Below are 18213 nucleotides of genomic sequence, written 5' to 3'. Positions count from 1 at the left end.
TTAAGGTGAGTTTGCAAACGTGTGAATTTTGCTGGTGAGTTGTGATTGGCTGCTGCTTCAAGTTGGGTTTACACTCAGTAGCAAACCCTTAGTAGGCATAACATGTGAATGTGAGCCTGAAATCTTGCAACAGAAGACTCAGAATAAAGTTTGAAATTAAGTGACCTTTTTACATATATATCATATTTTTATTTGTTTTGACCATTTATATGCTGATTAATTACAATAATCTCTCAGTGGGGTTATTATCAATCTTTGTGACAGTCCTTGGTGGCCAGCTGGGTTTCCTAATTAGATCTTAATTCAGATACAATTGTACAAAATTATCAAAGCCAAGAACATGTGGGAAGTTGGAAAGGACATTTCCTTACATATACTAATGTCACCAAGAATCACATAGCAAAAAACGCTGAGTTTTGTATCCTGGCATGTGGTTTCATCACAACTTGAGAATTAAAACAGTATTGATACACATATATGATGGCTTTGCACATTTGTTCCGCATGTTCTTATAATAAAACCCAGCAGGCCATTAAAATGAGCCACCATGACCCAGAAAACTATGGCAGAAATCTGTAACTCTCCCTAGGTAGAAATGTGAGTACTTGTGAAACATTTGATTGTAAATGGTTTTGGGAGAAGAAAAAAATTGATTGAGTCAGCTGGTCCTGTTCTGAGGGCTGCAAATCAAGAGTGGGAAACACAGCAACCATGAGTCTCTGATTGAAACTGACCTAGTTTACATAAGTAGCACATTTCTGTTAGAATTACAAAGAATCATGTGAGCAGTCTTGGTGCCTCTCCATTGGTGTCTAATTAGGAAACATAAGAATGTGCACTGCTCTGGTTTTGCCAGAAGCGGATTAGTCATGCTCCAGAAAAACTGTTTCCGGACAAACGTTGGCTCCCTCGGCCAGTAAAGTGAGATGAGCGCCACAACCCCAGAGTCGTTCATGACTGGACTTAGCTGTCAGGGGTCATTTACCTTTTAAGAACATGAGAAGAGCACTGGCGGATCAGCCCAATGGCTCATCTATTCCAGCATCCTATGCTCACAGTGGCCAACCAGTTGCCCAAGGGAAGCCTGTAAGAAGGGTCACAATAACACTATCTCCAATTGTGGTTCCAAGATCTGGCATTCAGAGGCATTCTTATATAAATATTCACTTTCACAAAACATCCACTTTTGGGAAGTGCATCCCAACATGTCCTAAAATATCTTGCTTTCCCCAGTTTCAATGTGTTTCTTCTTAGCAGAGGTGCCACCAAGATTGAGGGGGCACATAGCATGTCACACAGGCATCACTTGCATCTCTCAACACTGCACAGGCCAGTGTGACCTTGCGCCAGGCCACACAAGTCCCCAAAGCATCTCCTGATGCAGGCCGGTGCAGCCTTCCGCTAGGTCACACTGGTCTCTGCAGCATCTACCTACATTGGAAGGGCTGGGCCCTATTCAAACAAATTGAAGGGATTGATTGAAGACACCTCAGCCCCCTAGAGTTGGTATGCCTAGACAAGGGAGTGAAAGACTGGTGATTTAACCCCACGTCCACCTTCTTGTTAAAGAGATCTGTGAATTGAATTTATTTATTATTTTTTGTTTAATGGCAACTGCAGATTGTATTAGAACTAGGGTTGTCGGGTCAGGAGCATTTGAGGCCCTGAGATTTGAAGGCACAAACCTAGGAGCCACTTCTGATGATGTCATCAGGGCAGGCCCTAGGAATGTCATTAAGCATTATCCATTTTACGCATTAACCAGACTCACTGAGAGGATGCCATTCACATAAAGGGTATGCTCCTATGCTTTATGTGAACTGCTTTTGTGAAGAGCTGGCGTTAATGCTGCACTTGCAAATTTGTACCAGTTGGGACGCGGGTGGCGCTGTGGTCTAAACCACAGAGCTAGGGCCTGCCAATCAGAAGGTCGGCGGTTCGAATCCCCGCAAGGGAGTGAGCTCCCGTTGCTCGGTCCCTGCTCCTGCCAACCTAGCAGTTCAAAAGCACATCAAAGTGCAAGTAGATAAATAGGTACTACTCAGGCGGGAAAGTAAATGGCATTTCCGTGTGCTGCTCTGGTTCGACAGAAGCAGCTTAGTCATGCTGGCCACATAACCCGGAAGCTGTACACAAGCTCCCTCGGTCAGTAAAGCAAGATGAGCACTGCAACCCCAGAGTCGTCCACGACTGGACCTAAGGGTCAGGGGTCCCTTTACCTTTACCTTTACATTTAAAGGTGCTGTCACCCATCTGGAGATTCAAGCCCTCTCCCGGCCACCTGGTAGGAGGGCAAAATGAGAAACAAAAATATTTGCTCATGCCTAGTTGAGGACAGATTGGGGGCAATCGGGGGAGCGGTGAATTGAACCCCCTTCCTTAATGCCATGGTCTCAATTAGGGTTTCCAGACCCCTAGGGCTGACCTGTGGGAGATAACTGAATGGCATCCAAGGGCATAGCTAGCATGCTCATTCCCACAAGCCCACATGTCATAATGGGGAACAGTGCGAAAGCTTAGATGTACCATAAATAAAATAAATAAAAACTACAGTGGTGCCCCGCAAGACGAACGCCTCGCAAGACGAAAAACCCGCTAGACGAAAGGGTTTTCCGTTTTGGAGGCGCTTCGCAAAACGAATTTCCCTATGGGCTTGCTTCGCAAGAAGAAAGCCCATAGGGAAATCTCCGGGGACCTCTTTTAAATGCTAGCGGTGGGGAGCAAAGCCTTTTCCCCCCCCTCCGGCCTTCAGAAGAGGTCCAGGAAGGCCAGCAGGGGCCGAAAGGCTTTGCTCCCCACCGCCAGCATTTTAAAAGCGCTTCCCGCTATCCCGGATGGCTTTTGAAGGCAGGCGGGGGAGCAAAGACTTTTGCCCCCCGCCCGCCTTCAGAAGAGGTTCTGGACCTCAAAAGTCTTTGCTCCCCCGCGCCTGCCTTCAAAAGCCGTCCGGGAGCATTTTTAAATCGCCCCGGGACAGCGGGGCGATTTAAAAGCCCACGGGAAGGCAGGCAAAAGTCTTCATCCCCCCTGCCTGCCTTCCCGGGGGCTTTTAAATCGCCCCGGACAGCAGAGAAGTCCTCCGCTGTCCCGGGGTTTTTAAAATGCTGGCGGGCGGCAGCGAAGGCTTCGCTGCTGCCCGCCAGCATTTTAAAATCGCCCCAGGACAGCGGAGAAGTCTCCGCTGTCCCGGGGGCTTTTAAAATGCTGGGGGAAGGCAGGCGGGGGGGGAAGCAAAGACTTTCGCTCCCCGCCGGCCTTCAGAAGAGGTCGGGTGACCGACTGTCCCCGGACCTGGTCTGAAGGCGGTTTCCATAGGAACGCATTTCCTATGGGAAACCGTGCTTCGCAAGACGGAAAACTCACAAGATGAAAAGACTTGCGGAACAAATTAATTTCGTCTTGCGAGGCACCACTGTAAAAACCTTTAATTGTACTGCTTGGACAGGGCATTTCAGTGTACACACATTGAAGTCATTTGTTTATGATTGCACATCAAGCAACAATAAAAGGGGTTAGGGCAATGATCCCAGAGTCCCCAAAGGCAAATCAAGCAGCTACCATCACCAGACCGAGTTAATGAATCTCTGAACAATGATATGATCTGGGCTGATTGTTTCAAATCTGAAGCAATATGTCAACAAATCAGGGATTACAGAAAGGCTTGCACTTGTTAAGCTACACAGTTAATTAGATCCACAGAGACTCTGTGTCTCTATGGAAAGAAAACAAAAAAAGGGAAGTTTATCAGTTGTTGCTTTTAAAATTTCTGGGTAACCTGAACATTTGGTAGTGAGTAAAACAAGGCTCCAGTTACTAATTTGCCTAGTTTGACATGGAAGAAATCATTGTGCAAGCTGTTACTGCATGAGCAATTAAACAACGAAAGAAACTTAATATAGCTTTCTTTTCTTCACAGAGCGGGCTTCTTCATTTTTGCCCCTTAAACAATTTTCACCTTGCCACTCATAGTGTCCAGCCATATTTGTGAAATAAATAAACAAAATACTCCATGTGCAGCTCACAAACTGGGTGTGATGTAACAGTCAAGTTCGCTGTTCCCCAACAGCAGTTAGAGGGGAAGGATGACAAAGGGCACACGGGACCCTCTGTACACAAGGCCAAACTCCATCTGGATTTTTCCAATAACGTGGCTGCCCATTTCTGATGGGAAATGCCATCAGATAAATTCGATTCTCCTTTTGGAAACATTTTGGATAGGAACACCAAGAGAGGGGGAAGAAATACAGTCTCATTTCTCTTTCCATTCGGGATTCAGAAATTATTCTGTTTTGAAGTCAGGGTTTTTGTCAGGCCAGTTATTTTTCCCCCTTCCCCCAGCAACTGTTTATTGAGGTAAATAAGTTTGTGTTTGACACTACTTCAAAATTTCATACATTGGCTATTAAAAAGTAAAAACGATCAAGCAGGTTTATTTCAGCATTGAATCTTTGTTAGCTTCTGCCAGTGCTCTTGCAATTCGTTCCATTTCCTCACACTCCTTTTTCTCCTCTGCTGCTATTCTACTTTCCTCCTCAGCGATAGGCTTTGAATGGTCATTTCTTTTCTTTCCATGGACTATCCCCATGAGCACTGAATGCCTGCCGAACTTGTTCAGAGGGGAAACATCCACCGGTGGAATCATCTTGCCTCTTCGTCTGACCACTAAGAAGGCAGTGACCACGAGGCCAGTTATGATAATAAAAAACAGAGCTGGCTGGAGACCAAACTGAGCTGTCCAATACAGCTTTCAGATTTCCTATCTTTGCTTTAATGGATTTGGCTGAAAAAAGTTTCAAGTAGCCTTGCTTAATTGAGACATTTGATGAAACCCACACCACTAAGAGTTCCACTAAACCAAAAGAGATATAATATATTATTGAACATAAAATGGAATTTAGTGAACTGCATTTATTTTTACCAGGAACAGGCCTAATGTTGCTTAGATGTACGCCCTAGAGATGCATCCAGTTATTTCCATGTTTGTGTGGCTCAAAGCTGTGTGGCAAGAAATTTCTCCAGAATCAGTAATCATAGTACATTGTGGGACATCAACTCTCACCATCCCTGGCTATTGGCCATGATGGTTGGGGCCAATTGAAGTTCTCCAATGACATTCAAATGAATTTTCCATATTGAGAGTAGTTTTGAATGTTTCTGAAGAGCCACCACTGGCAGAACATTTGTGATGTGCGATGGAAACACAAGTCTAAAACTTCAGATGGGGGTAGGGAATGGCTGAATGGGGAGTTGCCCGACTTAAGAGGAATTAAACATATCTTCTATCTGTCACTAATAATAATAATAATAATAATAATTTTTATTTATATCCCGCCCTCCCCAGCTGAAGCCGGGCTCAGGGCGGCTAACAACAATCAAATAATCAAACAGTCAAATAATCACACATTCTAAAAATATTTCATTATAAAAATTAATTAAAATCAAATTGATGACAACCGATTAAGCAAAATTCTGTGCAGGTTGCCAGAGGAAGGAGTCAGGCTGCGCCCTGACCAAAGGCCTGGTGGAACAACTCTGTCTTGCAGGCCCTGCGGAAAGATGTCAGGTCCCGCAGGGCCCTAGTCTCTTGTGACAGAGCGTTCCACTTTCCCCCTGCAGATCACCCTCTCCAAATGCTGCTTTACAATAGATAAATTATAGGTATTGGAAGCTGGCTAGTAAGAAACTTACTCTAAAATCACATTTTCTTTCATAGTTCATCCCCCAGTTGCCAAAGAATGAATGTTCCTTCCTTTGTAATGCTGCAGCTTTCATAAATTTCATAAATTTTCACACACATAGGTCTGATTTATACATCAAAGTAATGGGCTGATAAGATGTGGTTTATAGACCCAGCAATGAACCACGCACCCTTTCCCCTGACTTTGGCACCGAGATCACAGATATTTGAATTGGGAAACTATGGTTTAACCTCTGCCTACTTGCCAGCCTGCCATTAGGTAGATACAGCTACCTGAGGCAGGTTTTTTATGTCATGAAAAGGTAGCAAATTGTTAGCTATTTAATTGATTACTGCATCTTTACTGCCAGGGAGGAGGAGCTCTTGTGGGATTTCCTACTTCCCTTTTTGTGTCCTTGTTAGTAAGTTGGATTAAACCATAGTTTCCTACTTCAAAAGTAATAGGGAACTGTGGTGCACCGTGATCTTAGCATTGGAGCTGAGTGTGGGATGGAGTGCATGTGGGGGAACGAATAGGAACAGGGCTCCTTTACCATAAAAAACATGGGTTTCTTAGTCTGAGATTGTTATGTTTAAACATACTCTGCAGCAGTCTACACGACTCTAGTAGAAATTCAGTATACCTGCCTTTCTCCTCTTGCATGCAAGGCTGAATGATGGCATTTTTTATCTGCCCTTGGAGAACACAATCACAAACCTAAATATTGATGAAACCTAAGATTTGTTTCCAATTCCTGTCTCGTAACTGGTCTATTGAATTTCCACTTCACAAGTGGAATTGCTAGACAGAACATTATTTATGTTCTATTTTACTGTTAGCCATGAATAGTCATAGCTTGAAAAGATCACATTATCAAAAGATAAAGAGGATCTTGAAATACATCAGAACGCAGCTTTTGCATGCTTTCAGACAATTATGGTATTTGACCAGAACAAATGGAAGAGGACAAACTTTTCTAGAGCTGTAGAGAGATGTAATTTCACAAATACATGGTAGTTTTTGTGCCATTTAAACAATGGTGTAGTCCATACTTGTAGAATAATAGGTTTTTATGCTCCTGAGCAGCACAGTATTTTCTAATTTGAAAGGGATTGCCACGGTCTTTACATAATTGTAGGCGGGAGTTTGCTGTTATTTAAGCCAGCTGGAAAAAGCAGAATATGTGATAAACACTCCCAGGTTTGATAATAAGCTTCATTTAAATTTGAGGGCAGAAGATAAGAGGTAGAAAGAGAAAGCTCTAGGAATTCACAGCTGTTGTGTAAAATCCTAAAAGGTCATTTGCCAATCACAGCTCTAACTTCACTCACTGGTTAAAACACTGTGAGGTAAAGGCTGGGACTATCAGCCAGTCTAGCTCTGAAAACAGAAATTGCAGTTTTTTTTGGGGGGGGGGCTTACATTTTGACATTTCTCTCTTGAACCAGAGCACCCATAAACTTCCTTTAAAAAACCAAAAACAAAGCTAAAAGTCCTGGGCCCCTTTTTGCCTCCCAAATCAGACCCCTTCTAACCACCTTCTAAATCAGACCCCTTTTTGCCTCCCAAATCAGACCCCTTCTAACCACCTGATTGGAGCCCAATCTGCACCACTAGCCTTAGGCCCAGCTAGAGGAATATGCAGGCCAGGATTATGGAGGAGGCAAATCTGGACTGAGTTTCCATTACATTTCCCAAGGCAGGGTCCTGGTTCACTGGCTGGCAGTACCGGGGGTTGTAATCAATTAAGTTTGAGTACACCCACTGAAATTACCGGTAATTAACATGAGTAAGTTAGTCCATTCTGAGGAAAACATAGTTGACTACCACCCATTTATTCCATGATTTCCTGGTTTCTGTTTGTGGATTACCACTTTTATTAATAAAGAATAAAGCACGAACAACCCTACAAATTATATGTATGATTCTATGAAGGCACCTTGCAGTTTTAGCTACTCATCTGTTTGTAGCAGAAGCTTAAGCCAACCTCCTTCACAACCCAGGGGCTAGTACTTCAAGCCTACCTCAAGGCTTCCTTCCTTTCTGACAAGTGTATTAAAAATTTGTGGGTGTTTTGGGTGCTCCTCTACAATTCCAGAAGTGCATGCATATTTACAGGAAAATGTTAGAATTCGCGCTCCATGATTGCAGTCATGGGATTTTTGTCTATCACATGACAGAGTGGGATGTGATGGAGAGAGGATGTTTGTGTTACTGTGTTCCGTGAAGTGGGACTATTGTCCTTTGTTCTTTTTCTCTTTGCTGCCCGATGCTAGAGAGAGAGGGAGCCATGCTGCAGTGCTCCGTGTGTGTTTATACGTAAATAAAGTAGATTAGCCAAAATGCTGAGTTGCTGAGGTCTGTTACGCAACTGCGCAAACTCTGCGGATCCCTAAGTGTGCCAGTGTCGGTTGGCATCGTTCACTGTGATGTTCGAGCTGAAGAAAGCTTTTGAAGTTCCCAAACAATCAACCAGGAGGGAAAGAACATGCCAGTCGGGCATGTGTCTCTACCAGGGTCCTACTTGAGTGTAGGCTGAACTCCTGACAGAAGTATGAAATGAGTCACGGAGCATCAAAGGACAAAGGTGATTTAAAATAAGAGTACAGCATGCTTGTTGGTTAGATCCATCCAAACGTGACCCTGAAGTAACTTCAGCACCAATATTGAAAATCTCCGCAACTAATGTAAGCGCTATAGGATGTGTTTGAAGGGTTCAAACTGAACTGCTTTGGAAAGAATTTATACAGGGAACTGGCTGAATGCAAAAAATGGATCGAGATCAGGGTCCTAAGCATCTGCTGCAGGGGTGAGGGGCTTCTTTCAGCCTGAGGGTCATATTGCCTTCTTGGCAAACTTTTAGAGGCCACATGCCAGTTGTGGTCAGGGCCAGAGGCAAAAGTGGGTGGAGTAACTCATTTTTACCCTTGTACATTAGGCTAGTTTCTGCACATACTTATATTCCCCTCTGTTCTTCATACAGGGAAGAAAGAGGCATTCCAGCCAGGCAAAAGCTCTCAAGAAGGATGCAAAGGAGTAATGAGGTGGGTGAGGAGGGTGTGTGGCAGGAAGAGAGGCTTGGTGGGCCACATTTGGGCCTCAGTTCCCCATTCCTGGTCTATTGCCATCTGTGTGACTAAAACAATCAGATTGATGGAATTGGAAAAGAGAAAAATAACAACAATGAATACTGAATGATTAAACGAGTTGGCATGAAGTACAGAAACAATCACTTTACAAAATCTTTATTACAAATTTTATATCTTTGGGTCCTTCAGAATTATTTCAATCAATTTCAAAGATCATTGTTGACAAATCACATAGACGAGGTTCTGTGTTTTCATTTCACATTGGAAAAAAAGCAAACATTTCTTGAGAAAAGTAGTCTATACATGTATATAAAACTGGCAAACACAACCCTGGGAGCAAAGTAATTATTCCAAATGCCTGTGTGTGTAGCCACAATTAAATAGAGAATGTTATTTTCAGTACAAGCCTGAATTTGGAGCTTGGGATTCAGAAATTGACTTGAGGTGGGTCTGTCAAATTTACAGTGTTATGATCAAGTCACATCATTTCCTTCACATGGTCAGCAAAATAAGGGAGAGTCACATTATGCAGATACTCAAAACTGGCTTCTCTAAACAGTGCTTCTAATAAGGTGGCTTCTATCCTGCTGCTGAATCATCTGAGATTAATGGAAAGCCACTCAATATCTCTGTCCAGGTAGAGTCTTCTACTGTTGTTGCTACTAAATTGTGACTATCCTTGGTCTGCCAGGCATTGTTCAGAAAGCTGAAGCAGTATGTGTGTGTACATGCATTGAACCAAACCTCAACTGTTCCTCTCTGATATTCAGATACCATATATCATGAATTCACTTGGTGTGCATTCTTATGCATGATATATGCTTTGAGAAGCAGCAAACAGCTTTTAAAAAAGTACCAGGGGCTTCAAACTGAGCCAATACAGAGGCTGAGGAGAAGGGCAATTTGATGATAGCAAAAAGCAGGGCTTTTTTCAGCAGGAACTCACCGGAACTCAGTTCTGGCACCTCTCAGGTGGGCGCCATTGCTATTCTAAGAGAACAAGGGAGGCATTCGTGGTGAGTTCCAGCACCTCTTTTTCTAGAAAAATAGCACTGGCTATAAGGGATAATGGCGGTTTTAAGAGAGGCATTGAAAATGAGACACACACCCCTTTAAAAAAGGCTCATTTTCACAGCAATTACAAGGTTACTACTAGATATGGAAAAGAGGTCTAGTAGTGTGTGCAAAAAAAGGGGGGGAGGGCATGCTAATGCTGAGAAGGAACAAGTAGTGGTGAAATATTTTCAGTCTGAGGGCCACATTTCCTCACAGAGAAACTTCTGTGGGGCACATGCCAGAGGTGGAGGGGGCCAATACCATATACACACCCCACTCACACAAATATACACACACTGTTCTCTCACATCCACACCCTGCCCTCCCATTCACACAGCCTCTGAAACCTTCCCTGCTCTCTTGCACCGTTTTTTTTCCTTCTCAAGTTATCATCCTCCCCCTTCTCTTTCTTCAGTCCTGTGAACTGTTGTTCAAGTGCAAATGGGACCTGTTTTTTTCCTAAACCCTCCCACCTGCCCCCACAAACTGCCCCCCCTCAGGTGGCAATTAGGCTTAGGAACAAAGTTCGCATTCATGTCAAATCCTAGAGCAAAGAGGATTGCATTGAAAAGGTAAACACCAAGGTCACCATTCACTGGTCTTGGGAGATCTGAGGCAGAATTCCAGCAGAGAAACTGGAACAAGGCTTGTCGCCTTTGTGCCCAGACATCTACAGGTTAGATGAGGTTTGGCGAGGGAGATCAGATCAGAAAAGTGACAGTGGAATGAGAAAAGTCAGAGACAAAGGTCCAACCCTACTGAGAACTCTCCAGGGACTGAAAGAGATGAAGAGCACTGAAAGAAATAGGAAGACAGGAGGAAGAAAAGTATGGAACGTCGTAAAAGATGGGAGAAGAGGCAAAGAAGTAAAGTTATCTAAGCAACAGACCCTTGATGATGAAACTGATTGTATCTTGAATAATGCAATGACCAAATCTAAAATTTAACCTGCTTAAGGAAAATAGAAACAGCTCTAATCAGCAGCAGGACTTTACCCAGTTGGTTTTAAATGGCATGACTTTTTGCCGTATTAGAGGTGGCAGCAGGAGGTATTATCTTCTATCAATCACATCAGAATCCAGCAGCATCCTAGCTGTTACACTTGCAGTATACTGCAGGCTCAAGATTAAATGGCATCTTCATGTGGATTCACATAGTTGCATAAAATAACAAGGCTGCCATGGCTTTTAAGATATTATCTCCCCAACGCACATGGCGGCATATCTGTCAAGGGTTAATTTCCAGTCACAGGCATGGGGTATTATGCCACCCAAAAGCAACTAGAGCTGGAATGGCACACTTCCAAACAGCAACTTAGCTAGCCCTTAGTCCTCTGGCATGGCTATAACTCTGTCATTGCAATTGCCAGGTTTTCTGAAACAGGTAGCTGTAAATTTTGGATACTCTTTTGCTGTGGGAAGACAAGCCTGGGGAGAAATTACCGTATATTAAATTAGTATTTTAAAAATAAAACTAGTAGATTGTTTCAAGAGCATCTTTGCTGTGGAAAGACATAGGAAAACAATTCCCTTGGTAACTTTTTCTTGGCTCTGTCTTCAGGGACGTCAGGAGTGGATAGATACATTTAGGAGCAGTGTGTTTAAACCCTGGTCGCAATCCTCTCCCCTGCGTACCACACTGAGTTCATCTGACCAACATATGAAGTGCTATTAATATATCATATCATAAGCACTCAGCAGAGTTTGGCACTTTATAGCATCTCCAGCATCCAGCCAACATGACTGTTCAGTGTCTTGCAGGTGTCCGTTCACAGTACAACAGAGATACTCTCTTAATTTCCATGGGCAGGGGTGTCTTGGATACCCAGAATATCCCTTCTGTAACCACAACACTCAAAAATTTGCAGAGGGAATAAAATACACAACCCACTAAAAGTGGCTCAAATGTATTCCTAACCACACAACTAGGATAGTTAAGAAAGAGGAATCCTCAGGTCTACTTAGCTACATGCAGGCTCAGAATAGACTCTACGCTGGAAAAGCAACTTCAGATTTCCACGCCCAGAAAAGTGGAATTCTGCAACCAGGGTAAATGAAGCAAATGAAACCAATTTGTGCATTTGCTTCTTTCACACTTTTTCTACTTCTGAGTGTCTTACGAAGGTCTCTTAGCTATGACAGAGGTAAGGTGTCAGAGGGACCCAAGGGTCAAGACCTGGTGTCCTGTGCTGCTCAGACCACTGCCAAAAACCTGGCTAAGCTTTGCACTGCAAGGTTACCACCTAGGCTGCGATACTGGCTTCACAGGCCAATCCCTTCTCACCCAGACCTATAAAGTCTTGGCCTCAAAACTCGCTCATTAGTCTGAACCTTCTGTCACTGTGACGGTTCAGCAGTTGACTTCTGGTGCCTTGCCCTTCCCCACAGACTTCTCTGGAGCATTTTGAAATGCTACATCAGATAATGTATTTAGAGATTTGTTTGGGGGGGAAGGGGGAGAACTATGGCCGCAATCTTATGCCAACTTACCTGGGAGCAAGCATCATTGAGGTTTTGCCTTGGCATCCAACAACCAAGAGCAGACACTGCTAAGAACTTGATAGTCACAGATGCCCTGACTCCTAATCACTGGACATATTCCATATTCATTTTGCATCGATTGTGTGCACACAATCTATCCTCCCACCGTGAGAGATAGAAACTCATCAAATGGGGGGGGGGTGGCGGCGAGAGAAACAGATTATCAGAAATGCAGAATTCTCAGTCCAAAACTAACTTTAATTCACAGCCCTGATTTTATGTGTTCCTGAGTTAAGGACTGGAGCGTTCTGAGACAGAGCAATGAAACATGAAGATGTTCCTAAACACTGGAGGCCTCAGCTAGAGCTTTCTTCTGCCTGCTTTTTAGTAGAAACAACCCACCCTGCAGTCACAAATTAAGGCGTACTGAGCGGAAGAATTGTTAATTGTGAACAGCTTGCCCACCTTTAGAATTTCTTTTTAAAAAAATTAAAAATTAAAAAGTGCCTTGTGATTCAAGAAGGGTTTTTCCAAGCCCAGAAGAGGGGATTCACAGGTCTAACACTGCACATTCCTCAAGCCGGTTAGAGTGACTTTCCCGTGAGTGTAAATGTCTTCATCTGTGCCTCGATTAAGGTGCTTCACCATATTTTTCTCAAAGAGCAGCGGGTGGTAGGCGCCCATAGTGCAGGCTTGGTCAAAGAACTTCTGGTAATAATGGCAAACGTCTGTCTGCCTTTTGGAAGGGAGAAACTCGTAAACATCCACTTCGTCGCAGAAGTTCATCATGAGAGCAATGCCTAGAAAGGGAGGGGAGAGAGAGAGACAAAGGATCCATTAAAAGACACAGCAGAATGGGCGACCTGAAGGCAGGGTTTAAAAATCATGAATGGTGTGTGTGTGTGTGTGTGTGTGTGTGAGAGAGAGAGAGAGAGAGAGAGAGAGAGAGAGAGAGAGAGGGAGGGAGGGAGGGAGGGAGGGAGAAATCTTCAGCAATGCAAAGGGAAGAAAGGAGGTCTTCCTGATGTTTTCTTTTGACTAGAAACCTAGACAAAAGGAGTTAAAGGCTCTACAGTAGGGATGGGGAAGCTGTGGCAATCCAAATATTGTTAGATTCCAACCACAATCCTGCCCAAGCAGCATGGCCGGTGGTGAGGAATAATGGGATCTGGGAACCCAGAAGGCTACAGGTGGTGTTTCCTGCTTGGCAGGGGGTTGGACTCGATGGCCCTTGTGGTCTCTTCCAACTCTATGATTCTAGGATTCCCCCTGGCCTGATAGATATTGTTGAAGATGGCCTCTTCTCCACCCTTGATTGCTGTAACTGAACACTGTTCTATGGCTAAGATTGCACCGGAATATGGATAGAAGTCATTTCTCAGCTGTATGTTGGAAACCGTATGAGAAAAAATGGTAACGTACAGTGTAAGTGGAATTGTTGTACCATTTTTATTCCCAAACTGGAGCTGTGCTGCCACCTAGTGGGCTTTCCCCTTAGCTGTACAAAACTCCCCACAGGTATGTGCAGTGATAGACATTCTCTTAACGAGCCACAATCACCAGGTTTTCTCACTCAGAGGCCTGTACATAAAAGCAATATACCACAATACGAATGAAGCTGGTTGTATCACATGCTGAACTTGTGCAGGGGGGGATCCCCTCCCCGCTCCTCTCCCCAGACAGCTGTTGTCCTTTGACCCTCGTAAAAATCCTGTGGTGTGAGCAGGAGGTTTGAGTGTGAGGTGGAAATCAGGAGGAGGCTGCTTGTTTGAGTGGGGGGGGGGAATCATACAATATTCCTCTGCCATATCTCCCTCCTCTATTCCTCCCTCCCTCCACATCACAAGACTTTGCAGTAGCCCCAAGATGCTCAGGGCAGGGGGAGGAGGGTCTTTGGAGATGGAAATGTCAGCTGCATACTCATGACTTATCACAACGTTGGTAAATCAAACACAACCATTGGCACTGCTTTTCATCTACCTAGCTAAAGCACTTCCATTGAGGTTGACTAATGACCAGTGGAGGAAAGTTCTTTTCCTCAAACAGTGGTGGGGAGCCTTCAACCTACCAGGCCCAGCGAGTGGCCATTTTGGGTGACTACACCCACATTTCCTGCACCTGAGATCAACGTTGGTTGGTAAGACGGCTACGGCCATTCCTGGGTTGGGACAGCTGGACCACAGTTCTCCATGCACTGCTAACCTCACAGTTGGATTACTGCAACATGCTGTCTGGGGGGCTACCCTTGGAGTTGATCTGGAGGGGGCAGCTGGTGCAGAAGACGGCGGCCAGCTTTCTTTGGGGACTTGTACTGGCAACCAATTTGCTACCAGGCTAGTTACTCGAGAGACCACCCTATCTGTTACATACTCAGTAGATTGCTGTGGTCTGCAGGCAAGATCTCCCACAAGTTCCAAATATAGCAGAAGCTCACTCTGCAATAGCTCGGAGCAGGGTTTTTAGTGTGGCTGCCCCTGTCCTGGAAAATAGAATTCCTATCAAGATATGACTTGACTATTTACACTTTTTGTGGTTGGGGGGGGGGGTTGTGGAAATAGTTGAAGATATTTTTGTTCTGGCAAGTTTTCCCAATTGGATCAACGGGACTATATCACAAGTGCCCATTTGTTAGGGGTTTTTAGTCTTGCTTTAAACAAATGGTACGTGGGTGGTGCTGTGGGTTAAACCACAGAGCCTAGGACTTGCTGATCAGAAGGTCGGTGGTTCGAATCCCCGCGATGGGGTGAGCTCCTGTTGCTCGGTCCCAGCTCCTGCCAACCTAGCAGTTTGAAAGCACATCAAAGTGCAAGTAGATAAATAGGTACCGCTCCGGCGGGAAGGTAAATGCCGTTTCCGTGCGCTGCTCGGGTTCGCCAGAAGCGGCTTAGTCACACTGGCCACATGACCCGGAAGCTGTACGACAGCTCCCTCGGCCAATAAAGCGAGATGAGCGCCGCAACCCCAGAGTCGGTGACGACTGGACCTAATGGTTAGGGGTCCCTATACCTATATATAATCATATTTCTTGTGTTTTTAACAGTTTTTGATTATTTTATGTGTAAATCAGCTTGAGACAGTGGCTTAGAAGACAATTAATAAATTACTTTTAATATTAATAATGGGAGTGAGCCTCTAACTAAGCCCAAGAACATGCAACTGCATGTTCTTTCACTGTTTACACACGACACAAACACACACATGCCTCTTTGCCTTTCTCGGTTTTTCTTGTGTCAAATTTCTGATTGCAAAGTTCCATTTGGGTGGGATCCTCTCCTCTTGTCATTTGCAAATTGCCATGCATACTGTTAGCACTATATAATGATGCTGCTGAGGATGATGCTACAATCTGTACCATGGGCTTTCGTGAACAGCAGTTCCTGGTAGATTTATTTTCCACAATTCCTCAAAGCCATGTATGATTTATATTCATAACGCATTACTGGAAAAGGTGCCATTCTGATGATTAACAGTGAAAAAACAGTTTATTTTTATCCTGAGGCAGAAGAGAAGCTTCACAAAGCTGTCATGTGGAACATGCTGTAGGGAAACGTTCACTAACAACTTTTCCGAATTTGCTCTGCTAATGAGGGCAGCATCCAGTCATGCTTTGTGGACGTCCTCAACCCCTCCCCTTTTCTGCACTAGCATGGAATATGTTTGAGTCGAGTAGGGCTTCCCTGAAGAGCCCCACAGTCTTTGCCAGTCACAGGATCTCATTGCGCAGCAAGACAAGGCAATATTTGCACCTTATCAGTTCAAGCACAGCAACAGAATTCAGCTGGAAACACGGCCTCTTTTGTGTCAGAATCTTACTATGCAATAGTGCCATCGTGTGGCGAGAGTTAAAAACACACACCGACTACCGTATTTACTCGAGTCTAATGCACCATCAAATCTAACGCGCACCTTAACTTTCGCAACATAATTTGGCCCCCCAAAAGTGCGCATTAGATTCGAGTAAATATAGTAATACATAGGAGTGGGGGGGGTAGGATATGGCATGGGGTGGGAATGGAATTATCATTTTGTTATAGTTATTTAGCTGCAAGTAAGCGGTGGGTGTGGGTGTGTGTACCTGTGTAAAAAGAAAAGAATGCTTCATCCACAAAAAAATAGCCTCTTTCCTGTGGTGGAAGCAGCTCAAGCTATGTGCCAAACACTAACTGTTAAGAAGAAGAAGAAGAAGAAGAAGAAGAAGAAGAAGAAGAAGAAGAAGAAGAAGAAGAAGAAGAAGAAGAAGACGACGAAGAAGAAGAAGAAGATTCCCTCTGTGCATGGTGCAAGTACAAGAGGCAGATCCTTGACCCAAGAGTGTTTACACTAAGTAAGGAGAACCTGTGGCCCACCAGATGACACAGCACATCTCCCACCCTTCTAACCACTGGGCATGCTGGCAGGGCTTGGTGGGAATTGGAATCAAACAACATCTGGAGGAACAGATATCACCCATTCTTGGTTTGCAGTCAAAAGATGGAGACAAGTGCCAACAGGAGAATAACATGTTTGCTCAATATAGTGTCCTCAAGATGTTGGTGGCCAGACTGGTTGGGTCTGATGAGAATTGGGAGCCAACAACATCTGGGGGCACCAGGACGACTACCCCAGCAGTATGCTAAAGGGTGATGTCAAAGGCTTCACTAAACAAGTGTGTTTTGAGGGAAGCAAGAGGGGCGGCAGCACCTTATAACAGAGGCCAGGGATAGACTGAAGTTGTATTTGTTAGGAAATCTAGCATTTGTTAACAAATCTAGCCGTCCATTTTATGAGGAAAGGGATAATAAATGAGGGCAATGGATTGACCTCTTTTTTCTCTTCCATGTCTCAGCTGCTCTCAACCAGAGACTTGATTCTACTGAATTTTTTGATCCCTTTTTTACTCCCTCGGCTCAACTGCCACCAATGTTTTGTTAGCTCAGAGGTTCTTACCTGGCTGTTTTGGCTGCTTTTCCTTGAATTTACAAATCTATATACTTCTGCAAACTGAGCTCCCCAAGTATGTAGAAACCCTTCTCTTATTGATAGGCACTCAACAGGCCAAGTTCACTGTTATATGAAAAGATAGGTAACACCCACTCACAGTCCAAAGAAGAAACCCAGGACTTGCCCTGCAAACAACGTACCAAGCATCCCTGAAGATGGAGGATTTGGCTGAATATCCTCTGGTGAGTTTTCTTGAAGGATATCCCAGAGCTGCCACTGCATGTGGGGATTCAGGATATAAAAAGGTTGTTCCGGGTGCCTTTTCCGATAGTTCTTGTAGCTTTTAAAGAAATTGTAGTCCGGTTTTTGGTACCACTGAAACCAAAAGCAAAAAAGAATTGTGGCTCTTCTACGAATACGAGCAAAACTGTCTCCAAACAGAGAAGCCTGATTCAGAGATGCTCTCAAAAAAAAAATTCATGTCCCCACACCAAGCGGATGAACCGTGCTGAATTTCAGAAGAACAGCTGCAGTGGTTCCGTGGGGGCTGCCTTTGCAGCTCTGGGGTGCATCACTTAAATCTCAAGTGTTTTGCGGGCAATTGGCTTGAAAATTGTAGACATGAGAGAGATGCTGCTAGACAAGAAATCCACCAAACTGCAGAGAAATAGATCTTGGGTTGTTTGTTTTTAAATTGATTTTTTCTGGGGGTGGGTGGGTTGTGGAAATAATTAAAGGGATGTGCTTTTATCCTTTGGTTTTCTTTGTAAGCAATAATTCAATAGCTGCCCTAAGCCTTGGTAGAACTGTACACGGAGCATCAAAGTGTTTTGATTTGAGGATTAGGCCGATTTCAGGTACTGGGCGCATCTGGTGTGAGAAGATACTAGAGCAGGAGTTAGCAATGTTTTTCAGCCGTGGGCCATCAGACCATGTGGTGGGCCGGACTATATTTTTTGGGGGGAAATGAATGAATTCCTATGCCCCACA

General features: G+C 44.2%; 1 protein-coding gene across 11 annotated transcripts in view; it reads right to left on the bottom strand.

Annotated features, from left to right (window-relative positions):
- Window positions 1–8907: 8907 nt before the first annotated feature.
- Window positions 8908–18213, bottom strand: part of ST6GAL1 (ST6 beta-galactoside alpha-2,6-sialyltransferase 1) — a 123884-nt gene continuing 114578 nt past the window's right edge. For all 11 annotated transcript variants that reach the window (XM_083742133.1, XM_083742132.1, XM_083742126.1 and 8 more), the window contains 2 exons: window positions 17424–17598; window positions 8908–13103 (listed from right to left, as the gene is read on the bottom strand). In XM_083742133.1, the coding sequence (XP_083598259.1) occupies window positions 12862–13103; window positions 17424–17598 (417 nt within the window). In that variant the 3' untranslated portion in view covers window positions 8908–12861. The remainder of the gene's footprint in view (window positions 13104–17423; window positions 17599–18213) is intronic.

The sequence above is a fragment of the Podarcis gaigeae genome, assembly GCF_964106915.1.
Source record: "Podarcis gaigeae genome assembly, chromosome: 5".
NCBI classification, from domain to species: Eukaryota; Metazoa; Chordata; class Lepidosauria; order Squamata; family Lacertidae; genus Podarcis; species Podarcis gaigeae.
This window is presented reverse-complemented; position numbering and strand designations above follow the sequence as displayed.